The 16,649-nt window shown below is 36.3% G+C and overlaps 1 protein-coding gene across 1 annotated transcript in view; it reads right to left on the bottom strand.

Annotated features, from left to right (window-relative positions):
- Positions 1-16,649, bottom strand: part of ENPEP (glutamyl aminopeptidase) — a 75,230-nt gene that overhangs the window by 22,609 nt on the left and 35,972 nt on the right. The window contains exons 9-11 of the mRNA XM_006212039.3: positions 13,254-13,319; positions 12,968-13,119; positions 5,142-5,221 (exon numbers count right to left, since the gene is read on the bottom strand). Of these exons, the coding sequence (XP_006212101.1) occupies positions 5,142-5,221; positions 12,968-13,119; positions 13,254-13,319 (298 nt within the window). The remainder of the gene's footprint in view (positions 1-5,141; positions 5,222-12,967; positions 13,120-13,253; positions 13,320-16,649) is intronic.

Here is a 16,649-nt window from a genome sequence, read left to right on the forward strand (position 1 = left end):
TGGGTTGTTTAGTTACACAGTGAAGTAAGTAGGACTAAAATACTGATGCCTGTTCCAGGTGGCACATAGAAGTAAGGATGTATGTTTCTTTCTGTATTTCCATGTACTATTAAGTTTTTTTCAGTTTATAACAGTAGTGTATGCTCTTTACGATTCCAAATATATATTTGGAATATACAAAAAGAGCACAGTGAAGAATATAAAAATTACTCGCCACCAGTTGATGCTGTTTTTATCTTTCTCTCTGTGTGCGTGTGTGTGTGTATCTTACATATATATGCACATACAAACACACAAAGCATATAGTGGAACCTTAGTGTTTTAATGGTTAGTAGTCCTTTTCATTTGAAATTATAAACACCTTGCAATTTCACTATATTTATATATATGAAGATATAGATTTAGTGGCCACATAGTACTCTACCAGTTTATAAATTGTTTTGTGTTTCTTGCTAGTTTTATGCATAAAAGTGGTGAATGAAGAAAGTGTTAATTATTGTGTTAGTAATAATCATCGAGTCTTATCTAAATCTCAGCAAGTGGCCTAGAGAATCTCCCTGAAAAAAAAGGTGGAAGGTTAATATGTAGTATATAATAAGCAGGAATCTGGGGGAAATGCAGTGTGATTTATGATGAAGGATTATCATTGGCAGTGGTTGAGCTGATAGTGAAGATCTGTCAGTGTGTCCCTAGTCTGCCTAGGGAAGCAGGTGCCCAGCTGAGCTGGTACATGTGTTACAGATGATTTGATAGGTCTACTCTTATAGAGAACAGTGTTATGTGGAGAGACCTGTTGGTTATTTACCATACTGTTCCCTTTTCTTCCTGAGTACACAACTAAACTATATTTACTAGCCTCCCTTGCAGTTAGGTGGCAACATATGATTGACAACTGGACATAAAATGTGGGTAGAAATAGTATATACACTTCTAGGACTGGTCCCTCCTCTGTCTTGTGGTCAGATGCAAAAGATCCAGCAGAGGAATCCAAGATTCGTGTGGGGGGGGGGCGCGGGGTGAAGCCATAAGAAGGAACAAGACAGGAGTTCTAAGTCATTATTTGGGGGTGAGCTACCTAGGAGAGAAGGCAGGTCAGGAACACCTGCATTGGATTGTTGCATGAATAAGAAACTTTTATTGTATCTACTACCAATAGCCTCTAAATGGAATCTGCTATGAACAGACTCCCCTGGCTAATGCAGTATACAAAGCTATCACAGCTTGATGACATCTCTAAAGTAACTGATCTACCTTAACTCTCTCTTTACCCTTATTAAATAAACTTTCTTCCTGGAAGAGATACCTAATTAGCAGAAGTGAGTATTCTGATTCACCTTGGCCAGTATGTTTTTATTTGTGTAAATTAACAAATTAGCATTCTTAGATGTTTGGTTTGTGTGAATAAGTCTTCCAAGACTTGGTTGACCAGGGATGAATTGATCAAAATGAGCTTCTGAATCTGCAAAACTGAATGCATGATGATCCAGTCAAAATCCAAACATTCCATGAGACTCAGGAGAATGAAGAAAGTCTCTCCCTCTCTCTCTTTCTTATTGCTATTAAGTTCAAAAATACTTGCTCATCATTATTTTGATATGAAATATTTAAATATAACTATCATCAAGCTTTAGTAGTATCTTATTTATATGATAGTTAGAATCTGGTTATCTAAACCACCCAGAATGCATCCTCAAATCTGAAAGAGTTAAAACAGTCATCACATAGTCTATACCACCTCCTAAGCCCTAAACCCTCTTTTCGACCCTATGTGCTTAGAAATTGCTATTTTAAAATATTATGTTTTAGCAACATTGGTTATCTGATAGCATGCAATACTCTACAAGTCTTCTAAATGTTAGAAAGCAGCAGGTTAAAAGCAAAAAGGTGGTATACCACTAAATGTAGATGCACTGACAATAGCCAAAATAGTAGCCAGTATTAAAAGATAGAGACATCACTGTATACAGGCAACCTCCAGAAGCACAGCAGTCTGCAGGCAGACAAGCCTTCATTAAGCAAGGACTTAGAACTCTTAGTAAGTCTTAGGATGTACACGGCACCTTGTTGGGAGTAGGGTGAGCAGAGGACAAGGAGAATGATGTACAGTTTGTGTCTTCAAGGAGCTTATAATTTACTTAAAAATAAATATGCGTATGCATGAGCATATGAATCTTAAATAACCATGATGCTGCTTAAAGTCTATGGAATAATACTAGGAATAAGGATTGATGAAACTAATAGCATAAAATATACTATCCAGAGTCTGAGGAGAGGTTATCCAGGGTGGGTTAGAATAGCCAGAAAAGCATCTGAGATAGCAGTCCTCTTCTTTTGTTGTAAAGTACTTGCTTGATTGTTTTCATGTCTGAAATATCATGTGCAACACAGATGTAAATAAAAGACCTTAGGGGAAGTCCCGCTATTGCCTGGGAAATTTCTAACTGATGAATCACCAAAGAAACAGAGAGAAGGGAGTTAGGGCTGGTAACCTGAGCTGATTGCCCATTCAGTACACTCAGGACGTGTTGGTAATCTGTGCTCTGAGCTAGGAGCTGAAGATCTCCCCAAACAGGAAACGGGAACTTATTGCATAGCCTAAAAATGGAGCAGGCACTTTGAAGTAAGAGGAGATGTCTAGTTTGCTTCTGGCTAAGTGACCAGTCATGAATCTGAAGTTGCAGATAAAGATAGGTTTGTCATCAAAGCTCTGTGGACATTAGAACCTCCTCATTCATTGATTCATTCAATAAACAGTTACTATGTACTTTCTGGAACTATGGAACAACCACAAAACAACCACAAAATTAAGCCCCATTTCCTCAAGGAATATTCTATGGGGAGGAGAGAGACAGATAAAGTCAATAGTTATAGCAAAAAAAAAAATATGTATTAAAGGTGATGATAGAGGGGTAGAGAGTTGCCATGAGAGCCCTCTGCTTCTGAAATCTATTTTACGAAGCACTTGAATAAGCTTTAGTTATCTGGGAAATTTATTTTTATGGAAATATCATTTCATGAAAATGCTGGGTAGATTGTGTTAGTGTACATAAATTATTCATGCTCTTAAATTTGTAAACAACAAATCAAGCAGCTTTCCAGACATTCCTCCAACCCTCAACCAATGGTGACCAATGGGGAAAATATGTACTAATATTTAAACCAAATCCACTGAAAACCTCCCAAGGGAATCCCAGCCTCATTATGCCTTTTACCAGCACTATTGCACATTTTTAAGTGTCCTTTTTTTTGTCTTCTCTGTTTTCCTAAGAAAACAACCAGAAGACAGATCACAAAAGATAGAGCTTAATATTCAAACACAAAGTTATCCTATATAAAATATTAAGACAAAATGGCATTGATCTAGGAATTCTAGAAGAATTCAGGAGAATTGCTGACCACATCAATTAAAGTTAGCATAAATGAGTAATAGAAAGTTTTGTTGTAAAAGCAACAGAAAGGAGTCTTACCTAGACAATAACAAAGCTGAGAGAGTTTATAGTGAAATTAAAAACCACAAAATAATTTATAATAAAAGTAGAAAAAAAATGCTGAAAAAATCCTGCTGGATCCACATAAAAACTTGAACACAAATATTTATAGCAGCATTATTCATAACAGCCAAAAGGTAGAAACAATCCAGATGCCCATCAGCTGATGAATAGATAAACGAAAGGTGGTATGTCAATATGGTGTGAATATCATTTGAGAATAAAAAGCAGTTAAGTACTGAAACAAGCTATGGCATGGATGAACTTGAAAACACAGCCCAAATGAAGAAGCCAGTCACAAGATGTACATGTATCATTCCATTTATATGAAATGTCCAGAGTAGCCAAATCTTTGCTGACAGAAAGTAGATTAGTGGTTGCTTAGGGCTGGGGGTGTAGGAGAAGAGAGCAGTTGACAGCTAAAGAGGATGGAGTTTCCTTTTGAAGTGACTGAAATGCTCCAAAATTGACTGTGGTGATGGTTACACATATTTGTGAATCTAATAAAAAATCACTGGATTGTACACTTTAATTGGGGGATTTGCATAGTATGCAAGTTATACATCAATAAAGCCATTTTTAGAAAACAATCTACTGGAAATAGAGTAAAAATTTACTTGCCAGAGGAAATTAATTACTATTTCAGAATATTTTGCAGGAGCAAATGAGCATATGTAAATAAAGGACAGGTGATATGCTTTTATCCCTTAGAAGCCACGAGTGAATGTCCACGCCAAGTGCTGTTCTGAAACCAGGTCTTGGTGGGACAGGGTGGAGAAGAGTCTCTTGTGTTAGATAAGAAATGATTTTGAAACACAAAACAAAGATACACAAACAAAAGTATAAAAAGCAGGATTCTTCTGGGGCAGTTGCTAAAACCTGCCTTAGTAATTATTTTTTCAGTGATCTGGAGTAAAGAGCATGTGATAAAGTCTCCTTCTTTTTATATAACTCTAAAATTTTTCAAGAAAGGAAAAGACAAATCAGTGGAGATGGAATACAGAAATATATTTCCAGTTGATTTAAGTAAGCCGAACAGTCACAGCTGAATTTTAACACAGGCAAGTTACAAGTAATTTGTTCAGGGAAGTGGATGGATGGAAGCCTACAGACATATACAGAGTGCCTTGAGCTCCCAGTGACAACTTACAACTTAGAAAAGATAATTTGGAGTCATTAAAGTTTCTGATGTCATGCTGATTTGAAAAATTGATAGCTTTAATTTAATGACAGCTTTTAAAAAACCAGGCTTGTCACATAACATTTTAAGAAATTCAATGGCTTAATTATCTGATATTTAAAAAAAAAAGAAAAGAATAAAGAAGGAACAAAAGAAGGGAGGAAAGGGGAAGAGGGGAAAGAAAGGAAAAAATTTATACATTAATCTTCCAATGATTGGGTGTATTACCCTTCTCCTATGGGTATTTATTATTGTGTCAGTCATGGTAAATCACTAAAAAGAATTTCTTAAGGTAGAAAAGTTCTCATTATATTGTAGATAAACATTTGGACTCATCAATAAATTATTTGAGGTTTCTTTTAGCTGAAATTTACATCATTAGTTAACAGATTTATTGTTGTTTCTTTATGCTTGTATTCGTTTAATGTGGTGCATTAATTCAAAGAAGAAGTAAGTCAATTGATGATATTTACCTCCTGTTTCTGACCTATTATAGAATGTAATCCTTGATGCATTATCTTCTGTCCATTTAACTGGAATATTCCATGTGTAACTAAAGTTTTTTAGAAAGAAAAATTTTAGCTTTTATTACTAAAAACTGAAAACATTTCCAAAGAAAGAATAATTAAAAAGCAATAGAAAAGCATATTTTTCTCATAAGTGGTTGTCCAGTGTATAGTATATAACTAATACAATTAATACAGTATTCTTTTGTGATAAAGTAGGCTACATAATTGCTTTCAATTTCTATAAATCTCTAAAATTTGGAAATTTGTATCAAAAAATTAGCTAAGGATGAAAAAGTTTATTTCAATAAAATGCCTCGAAGCTTTGGAATAAAGATACTGCACAAATATAACACATTATAAAATAAAATCGAGCAATTACACACATGCTTGCACACACTCTAATATGCTGTAGTTTCTGTCAAAAAACAAAGCATTTTTAGAATTCAGAAGACAATCTTAAAATGCTGTGAAGGACATAACACATTTAGAAATCATGTTGAAATGACACTACCACCATCATCCCTTAAATCCCGTGCTCTTTAAAAAATCTCCTATTTAGGACCATGTGAACTAGCGTGGTGTCAAGAAAATTCATCAGGCAAGCAGGTTTCAGGGGCTTCTAGTGTTCACTTCAGCCGCTTAGTATTTTCTTGTGGTGCAGGGGGAGGAGTTTGGCTTTGTATCTTGATACAATATATACTTAACATTGTAGTCTTAAAAGCTCGTAAAAGAGGTCTTAAATGTCTTTTTGATTGTTTGTTCTCACATCGTATCTCATCAGTCAGAAAATACAGGAGATCTAAAGAGAGGATGAATCTGTGTTTGGGTTTCAACTCAAAGTTGGCCTTGTTTTCCTTCATCTGTGACCGTTCAAGTCCCTAACAGAATGGGAGAGTAATATTTCTCCTTTTCAAGATATAATAAAATTGATGTAATTCAGGAAGAATATATATTTGCCATCTACATGAAAGAAGTAATCCTTTGTTTTATAACTACTAAAATGTTTTTATAGATTGAGCTTTTACTAGCTCTCTTGGAGGATTTTATTGCAGTGGAATGTTTTTGGCTGTAAGTTTCATAGAACCAATACATAAACTGTTCGTTGGCTCCTATAGGAGACGTTTTCAGTACTCCATCCTTATCTGCTTGAATCTCTGTCATTTCTGTGCTTCCCAGATTCCAATGTGCTTTCCCTGCCAACAGCCAGCACCTTGGTCTTTTTATCAGAGGACTGTCCCCTGGCTGCCTGAGTAAGGAAATCCAGAAGTTTCTGGAAATTTATATCCTTGGGTGCAGCCCTTGGCCAATGATAGATGAGCATGAGAATGTTCTTTGCCCCATCTCTCAAGACCTCTGTGTAGCACTGTCCCTCTTCCCTTCAGGGTAGTTAACCCCGGACAGGACCTGCTTGGTGTTGCACCTTGGCTGCTTGATGTCCCACTGCCCAACCCCCTACCAGCCTTTCCGAGAAACACCCCCCCAATGAGTCATTTTCACTTGAATGATCACCTCAGGGTCTGCTTATAGTGAAGCCAACCTAAGAACCATCATCCCTTGTAGCTTCTCAACAGACAGAAAAACAAGCTTTTTTTTTTTTTTTTTAAGTCACATCCTACCTACAGGTTTCATTCTCTTCACTGCTCTGCTTTGGTGTCACCGTGTAGACTAGCATCTCACTCCTCCTCATCTTTCCCCAGTGTCCACCTGGCTGAAACAGCAGAGCATGCAGTGTCTGGATGCCCTATGTGCACAGTCAGGATTTCACATTTCCACTATCTCCTCTGATGCCTGGTCTCCGGGACTAGGCTGTGCCTGAAAGTAGGCATAAGATACACTACTAAGGTTGTGTGAAGAATGCTACTCTGACGTCTATAAGAGTATGGTGAGATGAAAACAGATAGAGGGTTGAGGCTATTTCACTTGACAGTTTTGGAATCACTTACAGGAGCTAATCTAATCTGAGCAAAATAATAGATCTGAGAGTACAAAAGAAATGGAAATTATGTAAATGAAATGATAGAGTTTCTTATATGTTATCAAAAATTCAAGAGTATCAGATTTCATTTTTTAAAGGTATAATTCACTTTTTAAATATCTTACCATATAACAGTTTGTGGCAGTATAAATATGGCCAATCTAATTTTCACTAAGGAAACTGACTTTGGTTGCCCCAGGATAACACAGCTACTCCCATTCTTCCACCCTTTTATTTTGAGTGGACTGCCAAAGACATGCACGATTGTCCCATAGAGAATTCCCCTGAAGGAGATGTCAGACTGGCCCATTTCTAAGAGGTGGTTGAGGCCATACTGTTAAAACAATAGTTTACACATGTGTGGGCCATTTAGATTATAAAAAGTTTTTGGTCAGTAAAAATTCCCTAATCATGGAATATTTAAGCAGCAAGAAAAGAAGAGGCCATTCAGTTTACCATACAATTGAACCTTGTGTACCAGACAGGAATATATCTGAACAGACAGCAGGTGAACACTAAGATTGGAGAAAAAGCTAATTCCTTACTGGGGGCATTAAGGCATATATTATGATCTAACTTTTTAATCAATTGAAAAATAAGGAAGTGTCACTTTTGATATAATGTCTTTTTCTCTCTTATTTGTTCAGGATCTACTATAGATTTTTATGAAATGTTCTCAACAGAAAAGCCCATGTTTTCTGGGTTTATTTTCCTATGCATATATAATGTGTAACTTTTTTTTACCAAAAAATGGAACAAGTGGATTGAAAATGATAAATGATCACTAAAAATCATGCATCTATGAATCTAAATTTTAGAAAAACTATCTGAAGGTTGAAACTAAAAAAATTAGAGAAAAGTGTAAACATTAATGTAGTACCATGTTCTGAATCTTAATTAATGCACTTTAAAGATTTATTATAATTTTAAAAGTGATTTTAGATCTGATGATATGTTTAAGTTCCCTTGGTAATAAAATCTTTTGTTTGTGTGGAAAGGAATCCATAACTAAGGAACAGTTCTTAAAAATCCGATCAAACCAGTTTAAAAATGGTGTTGGTTGTGTCTTTGGTTTAAGTCAGTGCATATGTATGACAGAAGGGAAAACCACTGTGAAGCTTTCTTAATGGAAGTTTGTTTCTCAAGGAGGAAATATATTTTTTAAAATTGCAGTGTCCAAAGACTATTAAATAGCAGTATTAAATATGGCCAATCTGATTTGCTAGATCATAAAAGAGTAACTGTAAAAAAAAGTTAAACAGAATGATCACAAAAATTACTATGTGATTTTTGTAATTGAATTATCACCTGATAACGAATCAGTTCCATGTTTCAAATCACATACTATGAAAAGGAAAGAGTGAAAAACAAAGTTTTCTCCATCATAATCTTTCCTCTCCAAAATAAAGAAAAGATAAAGAAGGATATACAGATACTCCCTGATTGATCTCATTTGATCTAAGAACTCAAATTTTCTTTTGTTTTGGCAAGAACTATTAATTTTCAGAACTTGCCTCACAGCAAGATTCCCAGTTTCTCTGAATTTTATTTACTGTGGGAGAGCTGAGTGTCTGAGGTTTCCAGGAGGAGAAGCTGGTAATGGTTTCAACAAGGTGAGCACCACAGGCTTTCTTGATGCTTCTCCAGTTCAGGTGCCCACTAGTATCTTGGAAGCAGCCAATTTAATAATTCTGAGTGCTCTTCATTTTTGATACCTTGGACAGAAAGTATTTTGGCAATCCGAATTTTTGTTAGTGTGAGTGTGTTCCCAAAGCCCTGAATTGGAAGCCAGAAAAGAGGTTCTATTCCTGCAGCACGGAGTACGTGTCGTAAAATGGGTCTATAAATCTATAAAGATCTTTCAGGTCTCTAGAAGTATTGCTATGATCCCTATAGAACAAGATGAGAACCATACTCTGAAAGGAGATGGTCCTCTGCAAATTCGTCCTATTGTATTCCCAGCACATTATTATTTAATTGGAAATTTTAGCTCCACCCAGTCTTTGGAATATTGAACACCTGCCTCCAGCCCACGGTCACTCTCCCAGTGCAGACCCCCATCAACTCCACCACCTCTCACATGCGCCACTTGCTACAGTAGCATCCCAACTGTCCTCCCAGCTTCCACTCTTGTCCCATCTGATCTGTCTGCCATAGTGCAGCCAGAGGGAACTAGGAAAAATGTATACTGATCCTGCCTTAACATCCTTGAATTTGCACACACTGTTGTTCAGTCTTTAGCATGGTCTTCATGCCTGGCCCCTGCCTTCCTCTCTGAGTTCATCTCCCATCACTTTCCCCAGTGCTCTCTGTTGTCCAGTTCATGGAGCCAGATTGCCTGCATTCAAACCAAGGATTCATCACTTACACTCTGTGCCTTGAGTAAGTGACTTAATCATTTTCTGCCTAAATTTCTCCATTATAATAAAATACTCTAAAGTACTTAAAATAGTGCCAGCTACTTAATAAATGCTCAATAAGTATTGCCTATTATATGTAGAATGCTTCTTTTAAACTTTAGGGCCTTCATACCTGCTGCCGTTTCTGTTTTGACAATCCAGTCATCCCCTACATCAGTTTATTCAGCTCAAATATCACTTCCTCAAGTAAGAAAGTCTTCCTCCCTACTCTGCATACCTCCTGCCCTACCAGTTAATTCAGGCTCAGCCTATCAGTGGACACATATAGTAGTCATGTTCAAATGTCTACAAAAGCCTGAATTTGTGAAGTTAAAGGTTTGAATGTGTTGAAAATGCCCAAGAAATTTGACATGCTGTATTTATGAATTTTAATTTGTTAGATTCATACAAACGTATAAGAAAGTATTTTTAAAAATTAGATTTGTGAATCTGTGTCTGTAGGTGTTTGTATTTTGAAATTATAAATGGAATTTAATAAAGTTTTAACTAGTGATGTTCTTAATGATATATGCAAAAGAATTTGATTGAGTTTGTAATTGATGTTTAAAAGTTCAGGAGAATTTCATTTGAGCATTGCAAATAAAAACATGGTTAATCAAAAACCTGAAAAACTGCTGTTGAAAAGCCACAGTCCCCTCCATCCTTCTCACAGGCCAGCTTCTCTCTCAAAATATCCCCTTTTAAATGCTTCTGGTTTTAGTTCTTCTGATGTCTAATTCTGTAACTCTAATATACCGCTATATTTTTTAAGATAGTATTTCTAAACTCAACCATGAGAGGGTGATTTAGTTTATTAACACTATTTTCTCTTCCAGTCCCCCTTTAAAAATCAAATTTTGCTATAGTACTATTAGACTTTCTATAGGTTACAATTGTTCCTTCAAATAATATACTCATACTATCATTTCTTGCTTTATAAATTTTAGTATTGCTAGTCTCTCCTAACTGTAGAATGAGGGTATCCTGTGCAGTGCTGGTAAATGCTTAACAGCTGGCTCTCAGGGCGGGTAGGGGTGGGAGGTGGAACGTAGTATTTGCTGATTCCCATTAAGTCACATCGTAACCAATTTCAAACTACCAGCATGATGTTACTGAGTTGGGATTAGAGCCAGCTTCTGTCTACCGCTGAATCAGTATCCTGACACTTCCACCTTTTCTTCCTCTTCTACGTCCTTTCTTCTGTCAGCTATTTTTTCTTGATAAGACTGTTTATGTTTACAATCTACTCTGCCACCATAACAGAAGTTTTACATATGTTATCCATTGGTTGATTATAAAAGGTAAAAGACAGTAAGTAACATTCACAAAATTATACTATGTACATATTGTTGGCTAAGAAGTGTGTTGGAGTTATTTCCTTCTCTATGGTCTGATTTCTTGGCCCTTATGTCACTTAAATAAAATTTTGCAGTAACACCCTAACATAAGGGTCAAATAGACTCCTTTTTCTTATACTTTATCAATGACATAAAATCACTCTACCTGCTTCCTGTCTTTGGATCACAGTTTTTTATAAACAGCTTTGATTTTGTTTTTTTTCTTATTTTCTTCTGTGTAGTTGACCAAACTTCACCACCTCCTCAAGTTTTCCCATCTTCCCAGTCATACTCTCTTCCTCACGGCACCGTGAGCCCGCTGGATCACTGTTGGTCTGCATTTCCTTTCAGGCTCTCCTAGGTTGGATGCACTGTTTTCCTGGATCCCATGTCTTCCTCTTTTTTGATTTACTCTTATTTTTTCTCTTCCTCCTGCAGTCCCCTTGGAGTGCAGCCTTAGTAACTTTCTAAGCACTGCTGTGTGGAATGCATATTCTGGAGCTGCATATCAGAAAATGTCTTTACTGTGCTTTTGTATTTGGTTTAGGGAACTGGGTAGAGAATTGGAGACTGAAAATATGCTTTGCATCTACATTTTAGATGATTGCTCCATTTTCTTCTTGTGTTCAGGGTTGTTGTGGAGAAATCTAATGCCACACTAACTCCTGTGTGCTTGTTTTCTGAAATGTCATGAGGATGTAGCTTGGTATGTGGGGTTTTTTCCTTTTTGTACTGTGTAGTCAGTGAACCTTTTAATCCGAATCCTTATGTCCTTTATTCTTTGATATATTTTACTCCTGAAGTTTCACTGTTTTCTTTTCTGAGAGACTTCTATTAGTTGGGTGCTAGATCTTCCACATTTGTCTTCTCTTTCATATTTACCAGTTTTGTGTGTGTTTGTCCTGTATTTTTAGAGAATTTCCCAAATTTATTTCTTGTTGGTCTATTAATTTTTTTGACAACCAAAAACTTAACTTTTTAGGGCTCTTTTACATTTTCAGTTTGTCCTTTCAGAGACATTCTGCTCTTCGTTAATGAGTATAATAGCTTCTTTGACCTCTGAATATATTTCATAAATTTATTTTTATTTCAATTATTCTTCTTATAGAGACAAGTTTTTTGTTTGTTCATGTGAGATTTTGCTTTTTATGCTTTTAGATTTTTTCATGTGTCTTGTGATCCCTGACTGTTCATTCGCATATGAGAAAGAAGGACTGAATTGATTATTCTTGTTGTCTTGTATGTAACCTCTGTACTATAGAGAAGAGAAGCGTATTTTTGAAACCGACTTCTCTGCTGAACAGGAAGTCTGACGAGGGGCTCTGTGCCTGTGTGAGGGGAGCTGGCAGCTCCAGCCCATCCATCCTACAAACGCCATAAGGAGGAAAGCTGTACTCTGGGTGTCCCAACCAAATGGAAATCCTTAGCTCTTCTCCACTGTTTTAGTCGATTTCTTTAGGAAAAAAAGCCCTCTGGATTTTTGCCTTGAGTCATTGCCAGACTTCTGAGAGCTCTGTGCAGAGGAAAGAATGGCTGTTGATGAAGGGAAGTGGGGAGTGAGAGGTCTGCCTGCCACAACTGTCCTGAGTCCAGACTTCAAATTAATTGCCCTGTTTCCCCCCTCACTTCTCGCTCCTGCCTTCTACTCTGAGTGCTGACACCGAGCCCAGAGCTTGTCTAGGAATAGGGAAAATCAGCTTCCACCCCTGCTTAAGTTCCTTTCTAACTGACTGCATGTTCCTCAGTTTGTTTTCTGTCTATCTTCCTCCCTCTGCTTTTCATCTTCTAGAATTCTGTGATGCATGTAGCCCTTTCTCTCTATTTTCTTTACTTTTATGAGTTTATTTCTTTTAGTACTTCTATTTCCTTATTTGGTGATTTCTGGGAAGGATAGGACTGGCGTGTATGTGCTCCATTCACCATTTGGAACCTGGAGAAAACTGAGTTATTTCTAGATGGCTTTGTTTCTCTAAAGACACTATGCTTTTGAGTCAGGTGCTGAAAGGCAAGGTATAAGTGAATGGCCAGTATTTCCGTAAAATTTCTGCCTTTCTCTTGAAATGCATTATAGATCCTTACCCAAAAACTGAATATGGCTCGGAAGCATTGGCTTTTGAGTCCAACAGAAAGCGTTTCTGTGTGATAGTCCCCGTGTCTTCCACATTAAGTACAGGATAACCCATCTGATTGGTCCAGGTGTCCATTACTTCTTTCACTGGTAGGTTACTTGCCTAAGATTTTTTTAATGGATAATAATTAAACAACAAATAAGGGGGAAATAAAAGGACAGCATAATCAGGTAAAGAAATGATTGGTAAGTCATTTGTTAATTAAAGAAACATTTTGAGGATATACTCCTCCTTACCTCTTCAAGTGCTTCCCAAAAATCTGAAGTTTTTGCATTCTTAAATTCGTGTTTTTTCAAATAATTCTGTATGTGAAAGATAACAAGTATTTCAGAAGTCAATGTTTGTTTTTCCCATACTTCCACAACATGAGCTGAACCTTTCAACATATTTCACTATATTAATGTATAATATAGCGACTGTAGGTAGAAAGAAAATCAAATGATACACTGTATGCAAAACATTTTATAACCTACAAAAACACTGTACAAACAATGATTTATTTGGAAAGCATAAGGAAATTTTTTCTTATTAATGAGATACTTTGTTCTTTTTTAAGTAATGGAATTATAAACAGAAGAGTTTATAATTTATGAGTTTAATTTTTTCAGGGCAGGCAATGTAAGATACTTAAGTACAGTCAAATGATTAGCAAACAGCCAACATTCCATAACACTTTTGATCCACTAGGAGAAGAGACTGTAATTCCATGATTCTCAATTTGTGGTGTTAACCTGTCCACCACTGGCTCATCCTCTACCTTCATTTAGACCAGTGGTGTTTCCTTATCTCAGACATCAGATGACCCCATCGCACAGGAGCGATTGAGGTGATATGTAAAGATAAAAACCCGTGAGCTTGGCTCTAAGCCAGGGCTTAGCAACCTTTTTCTGTAAAAAGCTGTACAATAAAAATCTGAAGTGTCGTGGGCCATGTAGTCTCTGTCGTAGCTACTCAGCTGTCCCTCCATAGCACAAAAGCAGCCAAATGAATCAGCATGTCTGTCTTCCAATCAAGGGTTTCTTATGCACACTGCTATTTGAATTCCATACAACTTTCATCTGTCATAAAATCTTCTTCTGATTTTTTTCCAACTGTTCAAAAATGTAGAAGTGCTTTTGTTTGCAGGCCTTAGGATAATGGGTGGTGGGTGGGATTTGGCCCGCAAGCATGAGTAGTTTCAGACTCTGCTCTAAATAAATGAACATACAGCCTTTTGAATAATAGTAATCATGATCATGATGATGATGATAGATAAATTGGGGAAATTATTCACTTTAAAGAGTAAGTCTTCTTTCTTCAAATATTTTAGAAATATTAAATTTTAACAAGAAGTCTCCCCTTTTGTCAAGTCTGGTCACAAAATGTCTCTATATAGGAGTTTTCAGGTATAATGTGATATATATCCCCAGAGAAAATTCTCAGTCTTCTCCTAATCTCATAATTGCACACTACTTGGGGTACTCCAGGAAAACTACCAAAATTCCTGCTGTACATTTCTCTGTTATGCTCCAGAATTGTCCTACTTAAAATGTGGAGGTCTTTAATAGAAATAGAACCTTCTTATGTGTTCTTTGAACCTTCAAAGAAAATAACCAGTGGTTGACTTTGCACATATCATTTTCACTGTAAGTTGCTATAATTTTCAGTAGGTGCTGCACCTAAGTTACACTATTTTCTAGATTCCTCTTCTTTTCAGGCATAGAGAGATAAAACAATATTAGCAGGACTGCTCCAAGATGCCTGGGAGAGGGTTGAGGCCAGTTTGTAATGCTGCCTTCATATTTGTTCTTTTGATGGGTTCACTGCTCAGCGCTGCCACTGGAGGGCAGGCGAAGGAAGGGAGAAGAGATGAAAGGCACATGTTCTATGTCAAATCTAGACATTCATTCCAGAGTTTTGCACAGATCATTCATTCTATCCCAGTAAAATAATTGGATTCTTGAAATAGTAATAATTTTAATCATACCTACTTGTTAATGATAATTTCTAATGAATGTATCTTCTTAAAATTAATTTAGAGGTTTCCTTGTATATTCACAATATCTTGTACTTACAAACATGCAATCTTGGAACTGGAAGGGAACTTAAATACTATTTTATACAACCCCCACATTTTGGGGGTGAAGGAAACTGGTGCCTAAAGAGGTTAAGAGATTTGCCTGAGATTACTGTGAAGAGACTTCTGAATCCAGGATCAGTTTGTGTGGTTTTCCACGGTTATTATTGTTACTGTTTTTTAAATTGCAGCTTCTTGCTTCTCCTGAGGTAGAGGCTCATATAAACAGTATATTCAAAGGTACTATTTTTATTTTGTCTGTATTAGTGCATTTGAATATTCTGTATTAAGAAATTTCCTTCTTCACCTTGAATAATCACAATGTAGTCACTCCAGTCACAAGTTCATGATAACCTAGGTCCCCCTGTAACAGTCCCTCATTAGCTGGTATCAGTGAGGACAAACGGAAAAGAACAATGCTTCTATTACTAGTATCTCAGGAAGGGAAAGGACATTTTCCAGCTGAGCCACTCCTGTCTTTTCAGGGATACTACTGATACTAGGAGAAAAAGAAAGGATGGATATATTTCTCAGCTTCTATTTCATGCCAGCATTGTTATCAATACGCCATTTTCTAATATGCTTTTTAAGTACAATCACAGACTGAAAAATTTTCTAATTGATGGGTTTGCTCTTATTTCCCTACATTCTGCACCTACTTGGCTGCCTGAGGTTTGGGGGAAGGTGATGAACATGAAAGGGAACAGACAATTGGCCACCCCCAGAGTTAATGCCACACCACTTGAGCCAACTGTCACTTTTGATAGAAAGTTAGTATTTACAAGGGAAAAAATCTTGAACAATGTCACACATTGTGGGATTTAGGGGAGCAATCATTGCATGATGATGAATCAAGGAGGGGTATATTGGATACATTTGCAAATATGTGAAGGAATGCTCCACTTGGTGTGAGAGCTTATTGAGTGTGCCCTATGTTGATCATATGCTATTTGCAGATATTAGCTAGTGTTTGAAGATTGGAGGCAAATAATGAGAGTTTCAGTGTCTTTTTGTGAATGAATTCCATAGCACTATAATGATATGAAAATTAATATCTATTCATTCTAATTCAGTTTCTAGCACCATCTATAGTCACAGTTAGGGTGAAGGAAGACAGTTTAACTCGAGAAATGTTAGTTTTAGACAGGACTGGGTTTTTAATTAATTATACCACAGATACTGGGCTAAATGAAATGGGAGAGTATTACTGAATTATTAGAATTATTCATTTTTAAAGACTCTTTTGGTACATTTCAAAAAAAGTTCATATGAAAAATGATTTAATCTGAAGTCAGCTTTGAAGACTCCAAGAATGTATTATTCATCAGTTTAACTTAGAATGAAAACTGTGCGAAGGATATTTTAACTTAATTTTTAAAAAGGAATTGTCTTTGTTTATTTTTGTATTCTGTGTTATTTATTGTAAACTATTCACTCACTCATTCTTTCACTGAAGAAGTATTTTATAGCTCTTCTAACATCTGTAACGCATGCTACTAGGCACTAGAGTATATGCAAAGATACAGAAGGCACAGTTCCTCACTAAAGGTGCTTACATTTAGAGAAGATACAACAT

Source organism: Vicugna pacos, chromosome 2 (assembly GCF_048564905.1).
Source record: "Vicugna pacos chromosome 2, VicPac4, whole genome shotgun sequence".
In the NCBI taxonomy this organism is placed as follows: Eukaryota; Metazoa; Chordata; class Mammalia; order Artiodactyla; family Camelidae; genus Vicugna; species Vicugna pacos.